The sequence below is a fragment of the Marmota flaviventris genome, chromosome X, assembly GCF_047511675.1.
Source record: "Marmota flaviventris isolate mMarFla1 chromosome X, mMarFla1.hap1, whole genome shotgun sequence".
NCBI lineage: Eukaryota > Metazoa > Chordata > Mammalia > Rodentia > Sciuridae > Marmota > Marmota flaviventris.
The window spans coordinates 74,628,729-74,650,954 of NC_092518.1; the positions used below are offsets into that span (position 1 = coordinate 74,628,729).

General features: G+C 43.9%; 1 protein-coding gene across 2 annotated transcripts in view; it reads left to right on the forward strand.

Annotated features, from left to right (window-relative positions):
- Window positions 1-2,049: 2,049 nt before the first annotated feature.
- Pcdh19 (protocadherin 19) overlaps window positions 2,050-22,226 on the forward strand; it is a 102,576-nt gene continuing 82,399 nt past the window's right edge. Inside the window, exons 1-3 of one of the 2 annotated variants that reach the window (XM_027933196.2) lie at window positions 2,050-5,862; window positions 8,601-8,741; window positions 9,427-9,754. In XM_027933196.2, the coding sequence (XP_027788997.1) occupies window positions 3,716-5,862; window positions 8,601-8,741; window positions 9,427-9,754 (2,616 nt within the window). In that variant the 5' untranslated portion in view covers window positions 2,050-3,715. The remainder of the gene's footprint in view (window positions 5,863-8,600; window positions 8,742-9,426; window positions 9,755-22,226) is intronic. The other variant, XM_027933213.2, reaches the window with a different exon arrangement.

Below are 22,226 nucleotides of genomic sequence, written 5' to 3' on the forward strand. Positions count from 1 at the left end.
CACTCGCTGACATCAAAGGTAAATAACTGTGATATATCAAATGGAACCTTTCCTTTAGCGGAGCCCGCGAGGTGCGCCCGCGCTGCCTGCCATGTTGTCATTCTCCTCCTCTACTTGCCCATTTTTCCAACGTTGTCTGCAGAAAACCCAGCGGACCACGGAGCTCCCTCGAGCTACCCTCTCTGCCGTCCACCAGCATCTCTAAATGATCAAAATTAAACGATACTCATTGCAGACGCCTCAATTTTCTCCCTGATGGTCTGGGCTGAATTGCATTCTGATATGAAAGAGTAAAACGACCCCCTCGCAGAAAGCGGAACAGGATCTCCGCGCTTTCCCCTTGGCCTTGGATGTACGTTCGGAGGGTCGCAACCTTACTCACCAAATTTCTTTCTGTAGGAGGAAGCTATCTTTCCCTCCTCCCACCGACAAGGTAAAGGCTGCTAAACTAGCTCCCCTTGGAAGGAGAAATATTTTAAAAAGCAGCTGAGTTACTCTCTGCAAGAAGATGGCAGTTTTGAGAAAATCCACGATATGTCCAAATGCCTTTTCCTTTTCTTGTTTAATGTTTTTAAAGGACAAAAGTGATTCTCATTTTAAGTCGGGTCAATTATCGCTGGGCTAATTAGGAGTTTGCTCACCCCAAACTCCCGAAATACCAGAGACAACTCACTCAGAAGGGTGATTTACTCTTCCAAGAATTGGAATTCAGAAACTGCTCCCCTGCCCCCACATGATTTTAAAAAAGAAAAATAAAACTTGTGCAGCGGGAGTGCTTTTTGATTCCTTCCGCCGGTGACCTTAATTAAGAGCCTCAGATCAGGGCATGGAGGAGTCCCTTCAGTCCCCAGGGCGCCTTCCATCCAGAAGGCAGGCTAAGCTTGATGTCAGTCCTGGCCACGCTGGCCTCCTGTTTCCCAGCATTGGCACAGCCGCAGCCGCCGCAGCCGCCCAAGGGGAACTGGCAGCCCCTTGAGACTGAGGCCGGGTGGGAAGGCTGGGGCGCCCAGCACACACCAGATCCCAGCTGCCAGAGACCTATGTGAATGGCGCGCCCACCCCACAGCGTCTGTCCAGCTCTCGGCTCTCCTAGCTTGGTGCGGCTAGGCAAGGCGAGGTGAGGCAGCGGCGCAGCGCGGCGGCGTTCGCTCCGCCGGCTTTTCTCAAACGTACAATTTATTTATAGGGAGCTAAATTATCCAAAGAGTGGGGAGAGGGGCAGTAAAATGTGTCCAGATCTCTTCGAGATTCAGTCTTTGCACCACAGATTCAGTTTGATTAACAAGCAACAGAAAAGAGCTAGCTGAACCCAGTCAGGGACCTTGCTGCTGGGGGTGGGGTGGGGTGGCGGGAGTGCGGCATCTGCCAGGGTTTTAGGGATGGGGATAATAATCTGGGTGGATACTGGCCCCCAGTGAAGTGAAGACGCAACTGGCCAAGCGTTGGGTGAATTACCACCCCAGGGTGCTTTCTCTTTCCCTTTCTTCCTTATATTACCCAAGAATGGGAAGAGAGGAAAACAGAAAAACAAACAAACAAACAAACAAACAAAAAAAACAACAAAACAAAACAAAACAGACAAATCCAGGGCGATGAGACAAAGAATTGGTGGGGGAAGAGGAGAGAGAATGCATATTATATTCAAGATACGAAGATATGTGAGGGAGATAAACACGCCAAGAGAACCAAATCCTCCTCTCTCCTGCAATCTCTGCAAACTGGAGAGGCACATGGTTCCCAAGGAGTCTCAGCTGCAGCACCAGCCCAACCCCTTCCCGCTCTACCCTGCCCTCTTTCCTCTGCCTATCCCCTATCCGGCCTCCCCCGACTCCCGCAAGGGCTTCGCAGGCCCGGGTACCACTCAGTCCCGCCGGTGTGTAAGTTTCCGCCTGGCCCCGCCCCACCCCGCCCCCGGTGCCTTGGTCCCGCCCCAAGACCGGAGCCCGCTGGGCGGCGCGCTGATTGGCCAACGCCTGGCGTAGCCGGGCTCGGCTGCTCGGGGTCTCTCCGGCTCTCTCCAGACTCCGCGGCCAGTAGTTTGCGGCATCAGGAGGAGCAGCAGCAGCAGTAGCGGCGGCGGCTGGCGCAGAGGGGAGACGAACGAGCTAACGCAGACGGCAGCACATCTCCCGCGCACCATGCCTGGCTTGCCCGGGGGGCGCTGGCATCCGCGTCCCTAGCCCAGCGCGGGCCCAGGGCGCGTTGCTCTCCGCGGCATTCCAGCTGAGCAGATTCATCTAAGATCCGAAACCTCCCACCCCAAACCCATCTCTTCCTGCTCGCTCATACTCCACACTCACACTCCCCACGCCACACACTCACTCTTTCTCTCTCACACACAGCCGGAGGCAGACAAAAAGCGAGACAGACCTTCCGAGCGCGCGAGTGCCCAGAAGGGAGGGAGCCCAAGGCAGTGCGGTCAGTGCCTCTCCGGGAGGATGGAATCAAGACGCTCCCGCAAGTAAACTTTGGCGGCGACAAAACCGTCATCCGTGGAAGCTGCTGAGGCGGACCCCGGCGACATGCGACTGAACTAAGAGGGCTTCCTCCCGCGGCAGCGGCGGCGACAGCAGCGGTGACCCTTGGAGCAACACCCCAGCCCAAACCCAGGGAGGAGGAGAAGCCCCGGGTATCCACGGCGGCTGCCCCGCCTCTCCTGGTCGGTACTGTTGTAGATTCCCTTCCCCTCCTCCCCACTCCCCACCTCCCTCCCCCCACCTCCCTCCCCCCACCGGGCCATTGGAAAGACCCGGACTTTGATTTTGTTGGACAAATTGCCATCTCCCCGTTTTCACAAACTTGATGTGGAGGCTTGGGCTGCGTTGGTAACTTTGATTTCCGAGAAACGCCCGCAGCCCCTCAACTGCTCTGTAGGGGAGACTCCGTGCCCACCTCGGATCCTGAACAGACGCGCCTCCCAAGCCCTCCGAAGCCAATCTCAGCGCCGGGGAGCACGCTTTCTCCTCGGCAGCCTCTGTCCCCTCCCCCTTCCTCTGCCAGCCCTGGGACCGCCATCCAGCTCAGCCAGATCCCTGGGCACCCGCAGCCCTTGCCAGCAACTCAGACTCCCGCCTGAGATCCCTCTTTTCCCCCAACAGGCCTTGAAGAGGCCAGTGTGGCCCCCCCAGATCCCGGAGGGCGCATTCCAGGCGGGCCCTCTCTCCGCAGTGAGCCGGGAGCGCTGGGGGGAGGTCCTTGCGCATGCCAGGTGCACAGACAACGCGCTCGGCAGCCCCAGTGCCAGTGCGCTGCGGCGGGTCGGGCAGCGCCTGAAAGGCTGCACCCCCAGGGCCCTCTGAGTCTTTGCTCCAAGTACTGTCCAGACTCAGCCGCGGGTGGTCTCGGCTTCGCAAACGCCACCAGACCCGCAGCCCTGCGCCGCTGTGGCCAGTCGCGTCTGGCTAACTTTGAAGGGGGAAAACTGAGTAGCCGGGCTGGAGGGAGGGGGCTCGGGGCCGCGCGGCGCTCCCTCGGCCCCTTGGAGCCCCCGGGCCCTCAGCGAGCCCCCGCCGAGTCCACCTCAACCTCAGCATTGGAGCCGGCGCGGGTATACGCCCCGCGCCGCCGGGCCGCCCTGGGCGGGACTCCTCCCGCGGCCTCCGGGGCCACGGGGCGCGCGCAACAGGCGGCCCGAGCCGGCGGGAAGCTGGAGCGCCGGCGGCGTCGGCCTCGGAGGGGTGTGGAGAGGCGAGGCCAAGCAGAGCCCCGCGCAGCCATGGAGTCACTCCTGCTGCCGGTGCTGCTGCTGCTGGCCGTACTGTGGACGCAGGCGGCCGCCCTCATTAACCTCAAGTACTCAGTGGAAGAAGAGCAGCGTGCCGGGACGGTAATCGCTAACGTGGCCAAGGACGCGCGAGAGGCGGGCTTCGCGCTGGACCCCCGGCAGGCCTCCGCTTTCCGTGTGGTGTCCAATTCCGCTCCGCACCTGGTGGACATCAACCCTAGCTCAGGCCTGCTGGTCACCAAGCAGAAGATTGACCGCGACCTGCTGTGCCGTCAGAGCCCGAAGTGCATCATCTCTCTCGAGGTTATGTCCAGCTCAATGGAAATCTGCGTGATTAAGGTGGAGATCAAGGACCTGAACGACAATGCGCCCAGTTTCCCAGCGGCACAGATTGAGCTAGAGATATCAGAGGCGGCCAGCCCCGGCACACGTATCCCGCTGGACAGCGCCTATGATCCCGACTCTGGCAGCTTTGGGGTGCAGACTTATGAGCTCACGCCCAACGAACTGTTCGGCCTGGAGATCAAGACGCGTGGCGACGGTTCACGCTTTGCTGAACTCGTGGTGGAGAAAAGTCTAGACCGCGAGACTCAGTCGCACTACAGTTTTCGAATCACTGCACTCGACGGCGGAGACCCGCCGCACTTGGGCACCGTGGGCCTCAGCATCAAGGTGACTGACTCCAATGACAACAACCCGGTGTTTGGCGAGTCCACCTACGCGGTGAGCGTGCCTGAGAACTCGCCTCCCAACACACCCGTCATTCGCCTTAATGCTAGTGACCCAGACGAGGGCACCAACGGCCAGGTTGTCTACTCTTTCTATGGCTATGTCAACGACCGAACACGCGAGCTTTTCCAAATCGATCCACACAGTGGCTTGGTCACTGTCACTGGTGCCCTAGACTATGAAGAGGGCCACGTGTACGAACTGGACGTTCAGGCCAAGGACCTGGGGCCCAACTCTATCCCAGCACACTGCAAGGTCACAGTCAGCGTGCTGGACACCAATGACAACCCACCGGTAATCAACTTGCTATCGGTCAACAGTGAGCTTGTGGAGGTGAGCGAGAGCGCCCCCCCAGGCTACGTGATCGCCCTAGTTCGGGTGTCCGATCGCGACTCAGGCCTCAATGGACGAGTGCAGTGCCGTTTGCTGGGCAACGTGCCATTTCGCCTGCAGGAGTATGAGAGCTTCTCCACTATCCTGGTGGACGGTCGGCTGGATCGTGAGCAGCACGATCAGTACAATCTTACCATTCAGGCGCGCGATGGCGGCGTACCTATGCTGCAAAGTGCCAAGTCCTTTACAGTGCGCATAACTGATGAGAACGACAACCACCCGCACTTCTCTAAGCCCTACTACCAGGTCATTGTGCAGGAGAATAACACTCCCGGCGCTTATCTTCTCTCTGTGTCTGCCCGCGATCCTGATCTGGGTCTCAATGGCAGTGTCTCCTACCAGATAGTGCCGTCGCAGGTGCGGGACATGCCTGTATTCACCTATGTCTCCATCAATCCCAATTCGGGTGATATCTATGCTCTGCGATCCTTCAACCATGAGCAGACCAAGGCATTTGAATTCAAGGTGCTGGCCAAGGATGGTGGCCTGCCCTCACTACAAAGCAACGCCACAGTGCGGGTCATCATCCTAGACGTCAATGACAATACCCCAGTTATCACAGCCCCGCCACTAATCAATGGCACTGCTGAGGTCTACATCCCCCGAAACTCAGGCATAGGCTACCTGGTGACTGTTGTCAAGGCAGACGACTACGACGAGGGCGAAAATGGTCGAGTTACCTATGACATGACTGAGGGTGACCGTGGCTTCTTTGAAATAGACCAGGTTAATGGCGAAGTCAGGACCACCCGCACCTTCAGCGAGAGCTCTAAAGCTTCCTATGAGCTTATTGTGGTGGCCCATGACCACGGCAAGACGTCTCTCTCAGCCTCTGCGCTGGTCCTAATCTACCTTTCCCCAGCTCTTGATGCCCAAGAGTCAATGGGCTCAGTGAACCTATCCTTGATTTTCATTATCGCCCTGGGCTCTATTGCTGGCATCCTGTTTGTCACTATGATCTTCGTGGCAATCAAGTGCAAGCGCGACAACAAAGAGATCCGAACCTACAACTGCAGGTAGAGCCAACTTTTCTTTCTTTTCTTCTTTGTCTGGGATGAGTAAGGTGTGAGTATCTGTGTCTCTGTGTGAAAACCCCAGTGCTTTTGTTTCCCACTTAATTGCATGCAGCATACTCACACAGCTTCTTTGTGGAGGGGGGAAAAGTTTATGAGAGTCCAAGTTGATCAATTCTTTTGATCTGACAATTTGCTGGAAGACAATCATTTACTGTTTGAATGGATTCTGTCACATAATGATGATGAGCAGAAAAGCAATTATCATTTTAAAATTTGCACAGCTGTCTCCATGAAGTTATGGGAACTAGGGGCGGGGGAGGAGAGAGGGGAGGGAGAAAGAGAAAGGGAGAAAGAAGAGATGAGAAGAGATGAGACTCACATTTTCAGCAAAACACAGTGATTTGGAGACAGGTACTGAAAGGAGAGGGAATGCTGGCAGCTGCCCTATTTTGCTGCAGTGATAAACTCTGAAGAGAGTTTGGGGGTAGGAGTTTAAGTTGGGAAACAGAGTAAGGAACAAAGAACAGGTGATTAGTGTTTTTATGTCTCTTCCTGGTTTGGTTTGATTTAATCCCTAAACATCTGACTATATAAAGTGAAATTCTGTCAGGCATCTGTATGTTTTCAAATATCTGTTTGGTTGGTGTATAAAGACCTAACTTCCCAATGAGGGACAAGACTTTGTGTCCAGATGTTTCAATAAAAATAGCAATCTTGGAGTTTAGGGTGATTTCCTCTTATGTGGAACTGTGCTGTGGCATTAAGATCTGGTTGCTACCAGTGGATGTCACTATGGGCTATTGTGTTACAATTTCTCTTGAAGTGTGTGCAGGATGTGTATATTGGGGTGGGGGAGAAGAGAGATGAGGAGAAGGGTGAAGAAAAGGAAGAGAAATGTGGAAACTAGAATGACATATAGCATTTAAAAAACAATCCGGATTAGCACATTAGAGGGTCTTGCTGAAGTTCTTCTTTACAATTGGATAGTATAAATAAGTCCAAGAATTTCTAGAACCCAACTTAATATATAATTTTTCCAGCAGTGTCTCATCGAAACAGTTGAAAAAAAAGTTGTTTCTTTACTTTGCTGAAAATGAATGATGCTGCTATTTCCAACCAAGGTGTGTGTGTGCTTTCAACACACCTACACATCCAGTTTGTCTTTTGTGCCATCTGTGCTTGCATGTTAATCAGTCAAAATATGTTCCTGTAGGTCAGATTTGTAGTTGACACCATCTGAAATGCACACTTCTGTGAATCAGAGCTCCCTGAATATGTAACAGCCATGCAATTATTGTTTCCCTTTTACTATTCTCTGCATTACACAAGTTAGTAGACAAATGCTAACCACACATGAATATCAATCAGGTGCCATAAAAGAGCAGCTGCAATGCCTCATAAATGCTTTAATCCTGTTACTAGTGAAATGGCCATGACTTTTCTTTCCTTCAGCACGGAGTCATTTCAGATGGGAGAAATGGAAATTAATATTGCTCTTACCTTTGAAACCTGTGACTGCCAGTGGCGATTTTTATAGGAGAAAAATGCAGGGTCAATAAAATTTTATTTATATGGAGATAATGATAGAGGGGACTCTTTTTAAGCCATTTTCTCAGCATAAAGTAAATTCATAAGACCCTTTCCTTGATGAAAAAGAAATCAGCTTGAAATAAAGATATTGAAGGCTTTGCCACCTCTTGGTGATATATGACTAGAAGTGAGAGCTCTTTCTGAGTGCTTGCCAGGGAGATCATTAAAACAGGGAGGAGAGCATTTGAATTTGGAAAAAAAAGTGCAAATCTCAGTGCTCTCCAACTTCACCCAAATGTGTATTTTGTAAAGCACTCTCTTCTCTGTGATGGTTTGGGATTAATGAAGTACAGTTTAATTAAATAATTGGTCAATACAGAAAGGGCTATGCAATGAATGCCTCAGCTGAATAATTGGATGGGGCATTGCCAAACTTACTCATCATGGGTAAACAAAATGATTAGAACTTCCCATTGATTCTGTAAACAGATTAGAAAAGAAAATCAACCGTATTCCAGGGGTTTGGGGGGGATTTTATTCGCTCCCAATCCCCAGTAGCATCAGCTTGCCATCATTGCAAGTCTGCCTGGGCACAGAGTGAAAGGGTGAGGGGAAGGAACTCAACTGCTTAGCTCTAGGTAGATCCCAGGGACAGAGCAATTATTTGCCTCTGTAGATATGCAGTCTCCCCATCTGCTCAGACTTTTTAGAAACCTAAAGTTCAGGAGCGTTTCTTTCCATGTGATTAGGCAGAGGTTTCTTGTTCTCAGCTTCTGCAGAGCCTCTTCCTGAAATGCATTCATTTATGAGACTTGCAAGATGATCTGCAATTGCTGCTTGAATTGGGCTCCCTTTTTGTATTCAGACAATTAGCTTTGTCGAGCGAGAATACAGGCAGTCTTTCCCTTGTAAAGATCAACCTGTATTATTTATTAACCCTATTGTTTTGCTGATTATTACCTAGAAATTGAATTTCCAAACAATAAGCTTAAATCATTATTGCTAAGTGACATTGAGAATCTGCCTACATTTTAATGTATTTCTTTTGACAAGTCTCTTAATGCTTGGTGTCTTTGGTGCACGTTGCTGGGTCTGTGTCAGTGTTAATTAAATTGAGCTCTTTATGTTCCAGTTGCAGCACAGCTGCTTGTAGGTACACCTGAATGGAGAAGGATGCTGAATGCACTAACCTTTAAATTCCTTTGCAGTAATTGTTTAACCATCACTTGTCTCCTCGGCTGTTTTATAAAAGGACAAAACAGCAAGTGTCTGCATTGCATCTCGGTTTCTCCCATTAGCGAGGAGCAAGACAAAAAGGCAGAGGAGAAAGTGAGCCTAAGGGGAAAGAGGTAAAAAGGCATTTCCCCTCATTCAAATGGGTTTGGCTATCAGATTTCTCTGGAAGAGGAGGGGGCTGGGTGGAGAGTAGAAGGGAGCTGGGCTAGGGCAGGGCGGAGGGTGTGGAGGACAGGAGTTGAGGAGACTTCAAAGGACAGGATCTCATCTTCTACCCCAGTCCAAAACTGATCAGGTCAATCACAGAGGAAGCTGATTAAGGGAGTTTGCTACATGGTAAATGCCTGGAGGAACTGGCAAGCAGTTTATTTTTTATTTCCCTCCATCTCCTCTTTCTGTTAAATTGGGGTTTGCTTCTCACTTTACGCCGAAGTTGTTTTGGGTTCCAGGGAAGCTCCAGATTTAAGCATTTTAATGCTTTCTCTCCCACAGGCTCAACTTTCCCCATCCTCCCACCCCTGCTCACTGGCCACTCAAATGAAAAATTCCAGATCCAGATTATAGGAACTTTTTTTGGGTGGGGGTAGGGGGAGGTTACTATGTTCAATATGAAAACTTCATGGCCCTCAGCTTATTTTCGCATGAGAAAAGCACAGGGAGAAACCAGATGATGTAATGCGCCAGAATAAGGAGCTGGAGCGGAGATGGGGTGCAACCCTCTGGGATGCTTAATGTTTATTAATCAGTGCATGGTTTGGGAGGGTGTTATCAATTCATGCTGCCTTTTCTGTCACATAGAATCGCTGAGTACTCCTATGGGCATCAAAAGAAATCAAGCAAGAAGAAAAAAATCAGTAAGAATGACATCCGCCTGGTACCCCGGGATGTGGAGGAGACAGACAAGATGAATGTTGTCAGTTGCTCCTCCCTGACCTCCTCCCTCAACTATTTCGACTACCACCAGCAGACGCTGCCCCTGGGCTGCCGCCGCTCTGAGAGCACTTTCCTGAATGTAGAGAACCAGAATACTCGCAATACCAGCGCCAACCACATCTACCATCACTCTTTCAACAGCCAGGGCCCCCAGCAGCCAGATCTGATCATCAATGGTGTGCCTCTGCCTGAGGTGAGTGTAGATGAGTAGCTCTGTGAGGTCTTCACAGATCTCTTTTTGAGCTGTTCAGTACACCATAGACTGTTATGCTGGTACAATCCCCTGCAGTGGCAGGGAGAACTTCTCTGCCTAAGCCCACTTCCTTACTTAGGTTTGCTATCAGTGTTTCTTGGGGCAAAAGGTAACCCAACATATATGGATTTTGTGGGCTGGTGTTGCGAGGAGGAACCCGAAGGGTCTAAACTTTTGAAAGTCCAGTACGGTGTCCTGGCATAATACAAGTTTGCTCCACCTGTTGCAAATATCACATGCTTGAGAGCCAGTGGTAACAATATGTCAGTTGAAATAGCTTAGAAAGAGTCACTAAGTAATGTTGAAAATGAATGAAACCCTCTAACACTCCAGTGGGGGCAATGTTCTCCTGTGAGAGTTGTTCAGTCTCCTAAAGCCCCATTTTCTTTTTATCCCCCTTACACCACTGTTCTCTAGCATCTTGCCAAGAATATGGATGAGCTGGTTCATGGGAGGCAAGTAAAAAATGAAAGCCACTTTGCCATTTCTCAGCAGTTCTGGTAATAACATTTGACAGCTGAGGAGGTTGAAACTGTCACTAATATGAATATTTTAGGAATTAGCTATGCATTTTAGTTAATTCTGTTTCCCTTTACTGTGAATGAATGTTTCCAAATGGAAGGATTTTTAAAAACACAATGTGGTCAGATGCTTGTTGGCTATTGAAATATTTCAGGATAGTAGGGTGATATTCAGATGATGGTGGTGGGTGGCTAGGTGGAAGGTAGTTTTTATGTTGTTTTCATTTTTCTATGAATTGCCTAATTCCCTCTTTGTTTGGAAATTTGATGCAGTGGGAGGCATGTGCCCCCATTCAGGCCACTAATGAAAGAAATATTGTACACTTGGAGAGTTTGTCAACATTTTTCAAAGCACCTTTACAATTGTTGTCTCCTTTGATACTTGAGATTGGATATCTTGATAGATGGTCCTTCAGTAGATGATGAAACAAAGGTGCAGAGATGCTAAGAGATTTGTTCAGACTCACAAAGCAGGTCATCAAGAGAGGGAGGGCATATCACAGGGTGCTAAACTTCTAGGAAAGTACTGTTTCAGTGATATCTTCCTGTTTCAGAAATATTTCCGCCTGATATACCCAGGCCATCATGTTTACATAAAATGGTTGCATAGTGTTTATGTCAATTTTGTAGGACAAAGGGATCTTAGGATCACTTACATTGATGGCTTCTCCTGAAAAATAGTTCCCACCAGAATTAATAGCTCCCAAAAGCTGTATTTTTAATGAACAAATGAAGGTAGTTTGCTGGCAACAAAAGCACCAAGGTTATAAATTCATAGCTCCATAAATAAAAATTTATTGAAAGTATATTGTGCTAGATAGACTCAGTTGTAATTATTAATATTCCTGAATACTACTAGGGCCTAGACCATAGACTACTTGGAGGATCATTTATAGACCATCAATAGTTCAGCAGTGGAGAGGAGAGAGGCAGTTCTGTGTAGTGGAACCAGATAGATCACAATTTTGAATCCAAATGTCATTGTTTGTTATGTAGCCTGAGTCTCTGTTTCCTCATCTACAAAATGGGTACATTTGCCATGCAAGGGATAATATGACATTGTGTAGTATAAGGGTCTGATTCATAGGTGCCCCTAAAATGGTATATTTCTTTACTAGGCAATTGGGAATCACTGTTGACAATGGTGTGTATACCTAAGTGTGTCTTCCTGAGCACTTATAACCAAAGAAGAATTTAAGCTGATTCTATATAGATGATACCTACAAAGTGGTGTGGCCAGACTCTTCACACTGATCTCTCAACAATGGAGGTGAAATATGCCAAGGTTGTGTATTTGGTTGCTGATAGTGTTCTTGCTTAGGGAGATGGACAAAAGTATTGAATCCTGATGACCTGGTGATCATTCATGGAATCAATTCAGGGCACCAGAAAAATGCAAGGCCAAGTGTCTATGAAATACAATCAAGAGGCAGGAGCTCTATAACTATAACATGGTTTTATTAAGAACTTAGTGTTCTGAGATTCTCTATGGGCAGAGTGAAGAATGTATTGCTTCAAATATTTAGAAAACCTAAGGTCTCAGTTCTGATGACGTTCCTGACTCACAAAGCCAGATGTTCTACTTGTTTATCAAAATCACACAGAGCTGGTGTGGAGGAGTAGGCAGGTCCATGATAGCATGTATTAGACACTGTGAAGTTAAGTGTGTATTTCCAATATGCATTCATAGAAAGTTCAATTGAAAACCCACTCAGAAAAGGCAGAAGCCTACTCAGCCAAGCACAGTCAAGCCATTTGATCTGTATCTGTCACAAAGCCCTGCATGGGGAAAATGACATTTCTCCCTTTCTTCCATACTAGAAGCCCTTGAATGTGAACTGGATAAAATACTTAAATCCAGTGAAATCTATAGAAGAGCAGGCATGGTTGACTCATGTGTTCAACTGGTATTTGTTGAGCGTCTACTCTTTGTAAAGTACTGCTCTAGGCTGGTGGCATTGTACAGATAAAAAAGACAATGAATGCACATTCTAATGGGGAGACAAGGTGATTTGCAATATGGAATGATAAGTACTATTATAGGGTTCAGTGGGATTCCTAGGATAATAATATCCTGCTACATTCCCTAACTTTCTTTATATTTTCCTCATTACTTAAGGAATCCATCCAAGAAAACAACATTTATTAAACAATTAGGGAACTGAATAATAAGTTCTATGATGTGATAAGTATAAGATTCTATGGAAAATTTTCTACTAAATCATATTGTATCACTTCTTTTGTCCTTCATGTGATTTCATTAAACAATTCATTTTTTTCATTAGTTCAACCCACTAGCATTTATTGCACATTTAGAACATGTCAGACACCGTACTTACTATTTCCTAGGGAAACAAAATAATACACTTGATCTTTGACCCCAGGGAGTTTGTAGGGAAACACACAATATACAGATAATTTTAATTCAGGATAATATCTCTTTCCTGAGCATGTAACATTCTTTCTCTTTAGATTTGGACACTGGGCTCCCTTTTGTGACAAACCCATTTTCTTCATTACTGTAGAGTCCCTTAGAGCACTTACTCAGCAGGGTATTATACGCCAGCAGAGTCAGAACTACTGTGCTTGCTTCCTATGCTGCTTTACTCTATTGTACTTTGAAATTCATCACAGGGGCATTAAATCAAATCAGTAAGCATTTGGAGTGCATCCACTATGCTCAGCTGTGTAGCATGTACCATAGGGATTCCAAATAAATATAAGATGTAACTTCTGCCCTCAGAGAGTTCAAAGTCTAGTTGGGGAGCTAAGATCATCCATATGATTTCACTTGCAAGCAACGTAAGATAGTTTCTTTTTTCTTTTTCTTTTCTATTTTCTTCAGGTACTAGGGATTGAATCCAGGGCTGTTCTAACACTGAATTACATCCCCAGCCCTCTTTAGTTTTATTTTGAGACAGGGCCTCACTAAATTGCTGAGCCTGTCCTGGAACATGTGATCTTTCTGCCTCAGACTCCAGAGTCACTGGAATTACAGGTGCAAGCCACTGGGCCTGGTCAAACTATCTTAAAATACAAGATAGTTTCTAATCACCTATTACTTTGTAGATTCTTTAGTACTTCCTTCTCCTGCCATTATTTATATGTAAATTTACTGTTGGACTCTCCAAGTTTGGTGAATTGTGGGTGACTTTCTTTTTTTGGTGGTAGTGCTGGGAACCTTAGGCATGTGTTAGGCAAGCACTCTAACACTGAGTCACACCCCCAGTACTGAGGGTGGTTTCTGCATCAGCATATAGACCTAGCTGCATCTGAACAATGTTTGCTCTAGATACTATGGGGAACATGAATTTAGAAGCAGTTAAGTAGGTAAAGTAAAGGGAATGGAGCACAATTATAGAGAATTTGAATTTAACTTCTCATATTGCAGAGATAATCCTGCATAGAATTTGATATCATTGTTTACCTGTCCTCTGGTATTGGTTGGAAAGTCAACTATGTGGATTTTGTGGGTTTGTGCACAAATTTGAGAAGGCAAAGTGAAGGATTCCTTTGTTGTTTATACAAGACTTTTGCAGAATTAGTGATGCCAGTATTTTTAAAATATCTTGAATTGGAGGGTGAAATTTGAATTCTTAGTGTTTTGCTTTATTTAGTTCAGACTTAGTGTGTGTGTGTGTGTGTGTGTGTGTATGTGTGTGTGTGTATGTGTGAATGAAAGTATGCTCTGTGTGTGTATACAGGGAGAAAAAGGGAAGAAAGAGGAAAGAAGTTTGAAAAAGAAGGTGAATATGAAGAAAGATAGTAGGTTGGTCACTTTCGTAAGATTTTTCTAAAATTATGTTTTGAGTGCTACTTAGTATGTCATATAGTATTCTGCTGGGAATGGAGACTTGAGTGGGGTCTTTTCCTGACTTCAGGAGGGGTGAAATGTTAAAAAAATACTCATTCTCTTTTGTGTGGTGTATTTTAAGTTTTAGTTTTTTGATGCTGAATGCTTTTAATCTGACAGTTCTAAAGGAGTGACTATAGTAGCCAAGACCTTCTAAAATTCCAGTCATAGGTACATAGGGATTTAGATTTGGCTTCAATTTTAATCTTATCTTGAGTTTCTATCCCACACCCCCATCCTGGGGATTAAACCCAGGACCTCCTGACATGAAAGGCAAGTGCTGTACCACTGGACTACATCCCCAGCCTCCTGAAAGTTTTCCTTATATTTCCTACCTTTTGCCTGAAATCTGTAGCATCTTTGATATGATTTGTCCTAAAGGTTCTGTGTGTGCTCTGCTGTGGTCACTCATGCAACAATTTCATGAATAGTTATGTAGTAGCAGTGGAAAAGATTATAGAACAAGGGCATGTGTGGCAGGCTGAATTGAATATTTCCAGTTATCCTCGAAAAAGACTACCACAAAAAGGCTGAATGAATGCATGGTCATCTTAGGGCAAATAATGACAATAAAACATCAGTTAGACTATGAAGAAAAATGAAAAAGAAATAAATATCTCAGCATGTTTTTGTCCTTAAACACAATTTAAAATTTAGGGATTTGCAGTGATTAGAGTGAAACTCTGGGCTAAGGACAGCCACAAATCTATCACATGGCAGATTGAGAGAGCACTAGAAAATTAGTAGGTATGATGAAGCTGGTTTGGATAGCATGGAATGACACAACATATCACTACCAATGAAAACAAATTCTCTAGTGAGCTTGCTTTTATAAATTTTAGTTTCCTTATTATGATGGGGTGTTGGAATCATTTGAATCTAGAGATCAAAATAACCCTCAGGCAGCAGAAGGAAACAATAGAAAACAATGGAGCCCTCATCTGTCCAAGCATACTCACTCCATTTTTCTTCAAAAATCAAGGGCTCCACTTCTACTATTAGACATTCTAAGGAAACCCATTGCCTACATTGTACGTTTATTTGCCCTGTTACACATCTAGCTGAGGTAGTGCCTTTCCCAGCGGGGATCAGCTTGCAAGATGTGTTCCAGAATAAACTGTTCCTCTGTCGTCTCCATGCAACTGCTGCAGAACTGAGTTAGTTTACATTAGTATTTGCTAATTTATTATTATCATTCCTTATTGGCAATTAACTGGTTACCTTAGAGATCGCCTCTCTCCCTATACACCTTCACTAAAGTTGAGCTCAGCCAGAGTGCTTGCTAATGATCCTGAGATTTCTCTCCCTCGGGTGCTGGAGGCAGGACATTTTCCAGAGAGGGCTCTGAGGCACTGGAATTCTTCTTATCAGAGGACCACTTGTTTTTGGCCCCAGTAGCCCCACCTGGTTTTTCTCTGTTATACTTACAAGATGGGAGAAGCTGGAGACCTCTCCCTCCCTCACCTTGCCAAAGTTTGCTGTAGCTTCCATGTATTGTGCCCAGAGGCTGAAACTGGGGGCTCAAGGGGTTGCTTGTGAGAAATTAGAGAACTGGAAAAAAAAGAGAATGAAGTCACCTCCTAGAAAGCTGGAGTTTTTCATTAATGGTGTTGCAGTGGATTTGAGGTGTTTGCTTAGAATTTCAGATGTTGACCCCTCTGCATATATGTCTCAGCTTCCAGGGCTTGGGAAGGCTATGATTGTCTGGATCAAGTGTCTCAGATATGGGTGGATGAAGCCATTTGTACAAGAGTCCTGTGTCTGAGAGGTGGGAGGCTGGCTCTGGAGCCGCCATTTTCCCCTTCTGAGAGGAGGCTTCATTTCTTCATGTGTGAGTGGCTGGCCTTTAATGTGAGCCTCATTTACTTCAAACAATTCAGAGGCTTGAAGTGAAAGTCCCAGAGGATCAGTTGCTTGTGGAGGGAAATGCTCTTCAAGTTACATTTCCTCTTTAGCTGTTGCGTAGTTTTGAGTGGTTTTGTGTGGAGAGAATAGTGGGGTCACTCACCTTGCAGTGGGTGTACCTGGTGTGCTAGCACCTTCCTGTGTCATCCCAGGGGAATGATGAAAGCCCTGGAGCTGCAGGGAGGGCATCTCTGCCAGCTCCAGGAGCTTGGGTTCCCATGCAGAAATCTCATTTGCTATCATTCAGAATTTAATTTTAAAATATTAGCTAGGACCATTGCAGTTTCATAGTATTCCTGGAAGAATTGTCAGAAGGGACCAAGGTTTCTTTTCTACTGTATGAAAAATGGAGTTAGAAAAGGCAAATGACTTATCAAAGACACAACATTTGCAACCAAAATACACTCTGTGTTGCTTGACAGTAAGTAGTTCCTCAGGTGCATCCTCTAAGTGTTTTCTGTCACAGAAGAGAAAACCTGACTGAGCTCTCCAGGAGGATCTATAGATACACCTTTGATGGTAGTTGGGTTCCTGAAAAGCTATTCAGTTAGTGAATGTCTGTTTTGTGAATTAGACCTCATATTAACCACAGTGGTGGCATTCTATATTTAAAGTAACCCTGTGGTGGATTCTTTCCTAGAGGAAAGTGTCCTTGTATAATGTGCAAAATCAACTTCTAACTGGTTTCCTTTGTAAGTTTGAATTTTTACTTATCTTGTTTGCTTAAAGTGAGTTTCATTACCTTGACAAGATTCACAAAACCCTCATGAGGTGAGGTAATTCCTCATTTCCTTGACTGGTATCTGGCCTTTGAATTCTCACTGGTTAATTTCTGGTGGATTTTCATTTAATTTTAAAAAGTGAAATTATGTAACAGCTAAAATATACAGAAAAGACAGATACATAGCATCCAGATTTTTAAAATTTCGGTAATTTATATTTGCTCCAGATTTTAAAAAAATGAAACGAAATATTACAGTGTATCCTCTTTCCATCGTGTTGTACTTCCTCCACTCTTTGTAGGCCTTTTGCTGAAAGAATAGAAGCCCACCACAATTTTTTTTAATGCTTTTTGCCTTCTCTTCTTGAGCTCGTTCCTGAAGAGATGTGGTTCCAACTTGATGTGCCAGGTAATGAAAATTCCTTAAGTCAGTGAGGGTTTCCTGGATTGGGTGGAACACTGGAATTACTTTGGAAGATGAAAGGAGTCTCTTAAGATTTTTCTTTAAATTCAGCCTTTAGGAACAGAGAAAATTCTTTTCATGAAAAAACTGTGAGACAGAGATTAACAGACAGGTGTCAGGAGCAGGTACCTTGAGAGTCCTGAGCAGACCATTTGGGATTGAAGCAGGTGAGAATTCAGTGTCAAACCTGTGTTCTCCTTGAGTTCAGCATTCATGGACTAGCACCAAGGCTTCTTAATTGTCATATGCTTAAGCACTGCCTTCGTGTGCATAGTCTTCTGATGCTCCATTAAGTCTTTGAGTGCCAGGGTGGCCAGTTTTCAGCTTCTCCCACTGGGCCCCATCTGGCCACTGTTCTGTGGCAAGCTGCTCTCCTTAACTACCACCAGCACTGGCCTTGGCGGCTTTGCTTTCTGGATTATGTTATCTCCTAAATCTGATTTCCAGAGCATGAAGGGCACCTCTTCTTAGATTGTGTAGCTTGCTCTTTTGAATAAAATGAATTCCCTGTGTAAGCTAGCAGGAAGAAAAGTTTAATCTAAAGGTTAGATTCCTCTTTAGGGAAGTGGAGTGTGTGTGTGTGTGTGTGTGTGTGTGTGTGTGTGTGTGTATCTGCTTCTCTTCCTTACTTATATGACTTTTTTTTTTTGTGATGGAGCCTTTACCAGCTGTGCTGATTATACACATATCTATGATCTTAGGTCCTCAGGGCCCCCTTCTCCACTCTCCTCTGCTGGCTGCCTCCCTGAGGAAATGCTCATAAGCCTAATCAGAGTCAGTGATATCCTCCAAATGTGAGGCCAAGACACCCTGATTTGATGTATCCCAAGATTAGATCTCTCTGTGACTATTCATAATTGAGATCTCTGAGTAAGAAACAGCCAAATAATCATTGCTGTGCATAAAGCTCAGCTGAAGAATATCTTATAGTGAATATCTTCAATTCCTTGGAAATTATTTTCTGAGGCTTTGGTTCTCATTTTGTCTCTTTTGGGCTTAATTTTGTTTCAAGCCTTCCTCTTCCTCTTTAATTTATTTAGTTTGGAAAAGTCTGATTTGGGCTGCCTGTATACATAGGTAATTCATGAGTAGGGAGACTATATAAGACTGCATTAATTAGAATTGGTTAGCTTTTAAGTATTTTTAATAGCTAAAATATATGTAATCTAACATTTGTATTTGAAACTTGACATGCATGAGAAAAGCAGGATTCTGGGAATGCAGGGGTGAACAAATGCATTTGGCAACAGGTAATGGTGCCTGGCTTATTGGAAGACTAAATTCCTCCTCTATGTTGCTAGGCACAGAAGCCATCGTGAAGACACAAAATTCTCATATGACTGGCATTGATTATGACCTTGCTGTACTGATCATTTCTTTAATTAGTACATTCCTATTTCTTAAGTATACACTTCTGAGTGATGGGGTATGCTAATGGTAAGGTTTGTTCCTAAGAGCTTAGGGGATAGAACACAATGACATTAGTATTAAATAATGGTTTTTATCATTGTGGGATTTTGCCCAATTTTAAATTGCAAAACAATTTATGAGAGCTATAGCTCCTTAGAAACAAATTTCAAATGTTATAGATGCAATACCAATGTTCTGTATGGCTTGTGAGTTTGCTAATGGGATGGGTGTTCTTAGACCTCTAGGTCACTCTTTCTAATTTTGCTTCTACTGGAAATTCTTTAGAAATGGAAAAAGGGGTGCACTTTGTTGTAAAAAATACTGTCATGAAATGCTGAAATGGGAAGAAAACTAAAATGCCTTTGCACTAACTATACATTGTTTAGTAACCTGATAGAATGAAACCACATAAAGATGGTAAACTATACCATGGCATTGGGAATTGTTGAAATGACAATCTGGGGATTTGGTCTTTCCACATCTGATTATCAGGTATCCACAAGAAGAGATTATGGAAAATGATTTCTGGAACTGCAAAGGTTTGTAGCTATGCATGATGTCATATTTGGAAAGAATGAGATAAAAAGATGTGTGATGCTAACAACATTTTGCTTTCCTCGCTCTTTGAGCCCAGCACACCCCATCAGGACAGTTCTCTTTAATATATGAGTGACCCTGATTCACTATATCCACAAAGGTAACAAATGCACAAATCTGCATATCTGGGGAAAATAGAGGAAGTTGTTAGCAAAACAGATGAAGCAAAATTAACAACCTTATGAGAAATGAGCTTTAGTTATTGAAACCTGTTACTACTAAGGAAATCAGAATCTAAGACATTGAAAATTTTGAAAAATCCCAACAAATGCCAAACTGCAACAAACCTGTAACAATATGTGAAGAAGTTGGATCAGGGGATTTCCATTTTTTTCCATTTCTGAGTGTAATTCTCTGAATTTTTGTAGCATTGGTTTGAAGGGCTTCATATAGTTGGTTGCATTAAGGTTTGAGTTCATGTGATGATAATGGCTGCTCTATAGGTGGTATTGAGGGCAAATGACAGATATGGCAGGTGATTCAATAGATAGAGTCCTTTAATTTTTAAATGAGGGCAACATATTCTGCATGTCATTTTTGTTGTGAGTTTTATACATCAAAACTCAATAGCCTCTTCATTCAAATATGTCTTCCTGTTCAATGTGACTTCTGCCATAAATGCATCAATGAGTACGCTAACCTTGTTTCAGTTGCTCTTTACATGTTCTAGGGCTGAATGGGAGATACACTCATCTTGTCTGGCAAACTAGACCTTTCAGGAGAGTGCAAATTCACTTAAGTATAAATTATGTTGATTCTCACACTAAGAATTCACAGAGCTGGAAGTCACCGAGATCTCCTTTCTAAGTTAGTTATTCTTGAGAACTGTTTTGTGTATCATGATAAATTATCTAACCTTTTATACCATTGGAGGCCAACATTATGGAAATAAGCAACTTTTTATTCCATTCTAAGGTCAGTCTAACCAAATTATGCAACTTCTAATGCAATTGCTTGCAGCTTCCACTTTGAAGGTTTTCTCATTTTAATACCTTGCAACAGAGATAAATATTTTAGCTAACAATTCATGCTTAACAATATATTTCACTGATTGTCATTCTCTTTGTGGGATTTGTTGGCATGAGAGGCAGTTCAGCAAGGCTTTGTTCATTTTGCTATAGATTATAAGCAAAGAGCCAGAATTCAATAAAAATGTATTTTTGTTGTTGTTATTTTTAATTTCAGGCCATAGGAGGAGGCTAACTGAGCCTTACAGAATCAATATGGGACACGTGGGATTTTACTTGAGAGCCAAAAATGAGGTAGATTTTCTTTTAAACTGGATTTGATTCCAGAATTATTAAACCCAATGCATGTTGGAGGCTGGTGGATTGCATTCAGCAGGATTTGAGCACTGTCTGCAACAAAGTAATCTATTTTTTTTTTCTGGGAATCAGCTGCTACTTCAGGGGAAGGGGAAGTCAGTAACCTCAACCTTGGGAAGCACTCTTCTACTATAAGCCTGTAAAGAATAATTTTTTAAGAATTCCTTGAGGACAGGGCCACTCTGTGCAATTCATTTATACAAGGTCAGGTGTTCATTAAGTATTTTTGTTACCAATGAGTTTAGCTTACAGGGGTTAAAGTGCCTTGCTCTTACAGGATATTCATTTACTGTAGGTTAAACTTGACACTCTGAAGATTTGCTTTCAGACTTTAGTGAATATACTTACTTTTTAGTAGTTAGGCTTTTTTTGAAAAAAATTATGTTGGCTTGAGAATATCCACCCATTCATTCATCCACCAAATATTTGTAGACCATCTTTTACTGACCAGCCTTGTACTCACCTCTGAGAGATATAGATAAAAAAACATAAGCAGTACCTCCCCTCAGAGTGTATATTGTCACTGAAGAGATAAAATGTGAGATTAAACATATTTTCTTTAAATCAATGGAGGAAGGCAAGGTTTATTCAATAAATATAAAAATATTTTATTTTCCATTATATGACACACATTCAACATGATTTAAAGAGGTAAAGATGAAAACTCAGTGAAATTATTCGAAGAAAGCAAATAAATATCCATATAATTTTGAAATTGAAAAGGACTTCAGAAGCATAGAAGCAGTGGAAATGAAAACAAAGAAAAATACCAGTAGCTCTAATTATATAAAATTTAGAAATGTCTGTATGTTCCAAAATATAATAAGCCAAATTAAAAATAAGTCATACGCTGAGAAAATATTTTAAATCTATAGGGCAGTCAGAGACTATATATACATACACAGATATGCATTCATTTTTTTCAGCTTTATTGAGTTTTTTTGACAAATGAACATTTTATATACTTCAGGTGTATGACTTGATGTTTTGACATATGTATACATTGTGAAATGATTACTACAATCAATCTAATTAACATATTTGTCACCTCATATAGCTGCCATTTTTAAATGGTGAGAACACATAGGATCTATCCACTCAGTAAAATTTAAGAATATAATACAGTGTTGTTAACTCTAGTCATTATGCTTCATATGAGATTTCTAGTACTTACCTTGTGTAACTGAAACTTTGTACCATTTAATTAATATATTTCCATTTTTCCCGATAATTACCATTCTACTCTGTTTTTTATAAAGAACATATGTTAATTAATTCATTAATTGATTCTGCTAATAGTTATATAGAGCTAATTACATGCTAGTCACTATTCATGGTGCTGGGCATCCAACAGTGTTCTTGCTCCCATTGAGTTTGTGTTTTTATGGGCTGAGCCAAATAATAAATAGAAAGTTGGATGGTAATATGAGAAACATAAGAAAGAATGAACCATACATGTTCTGCCAGGAAGCAGGTTGTTCTAGGAACATCAGGAAAGACATCTCAGATAAAGGGACATTTAAGCAATACCCTTATATATTAAGACCTCTTACAAATCACCAAAGGCAAACCAAAATGTAAAATGAACACAAATAGGTATGAACAAATAGTCAATAG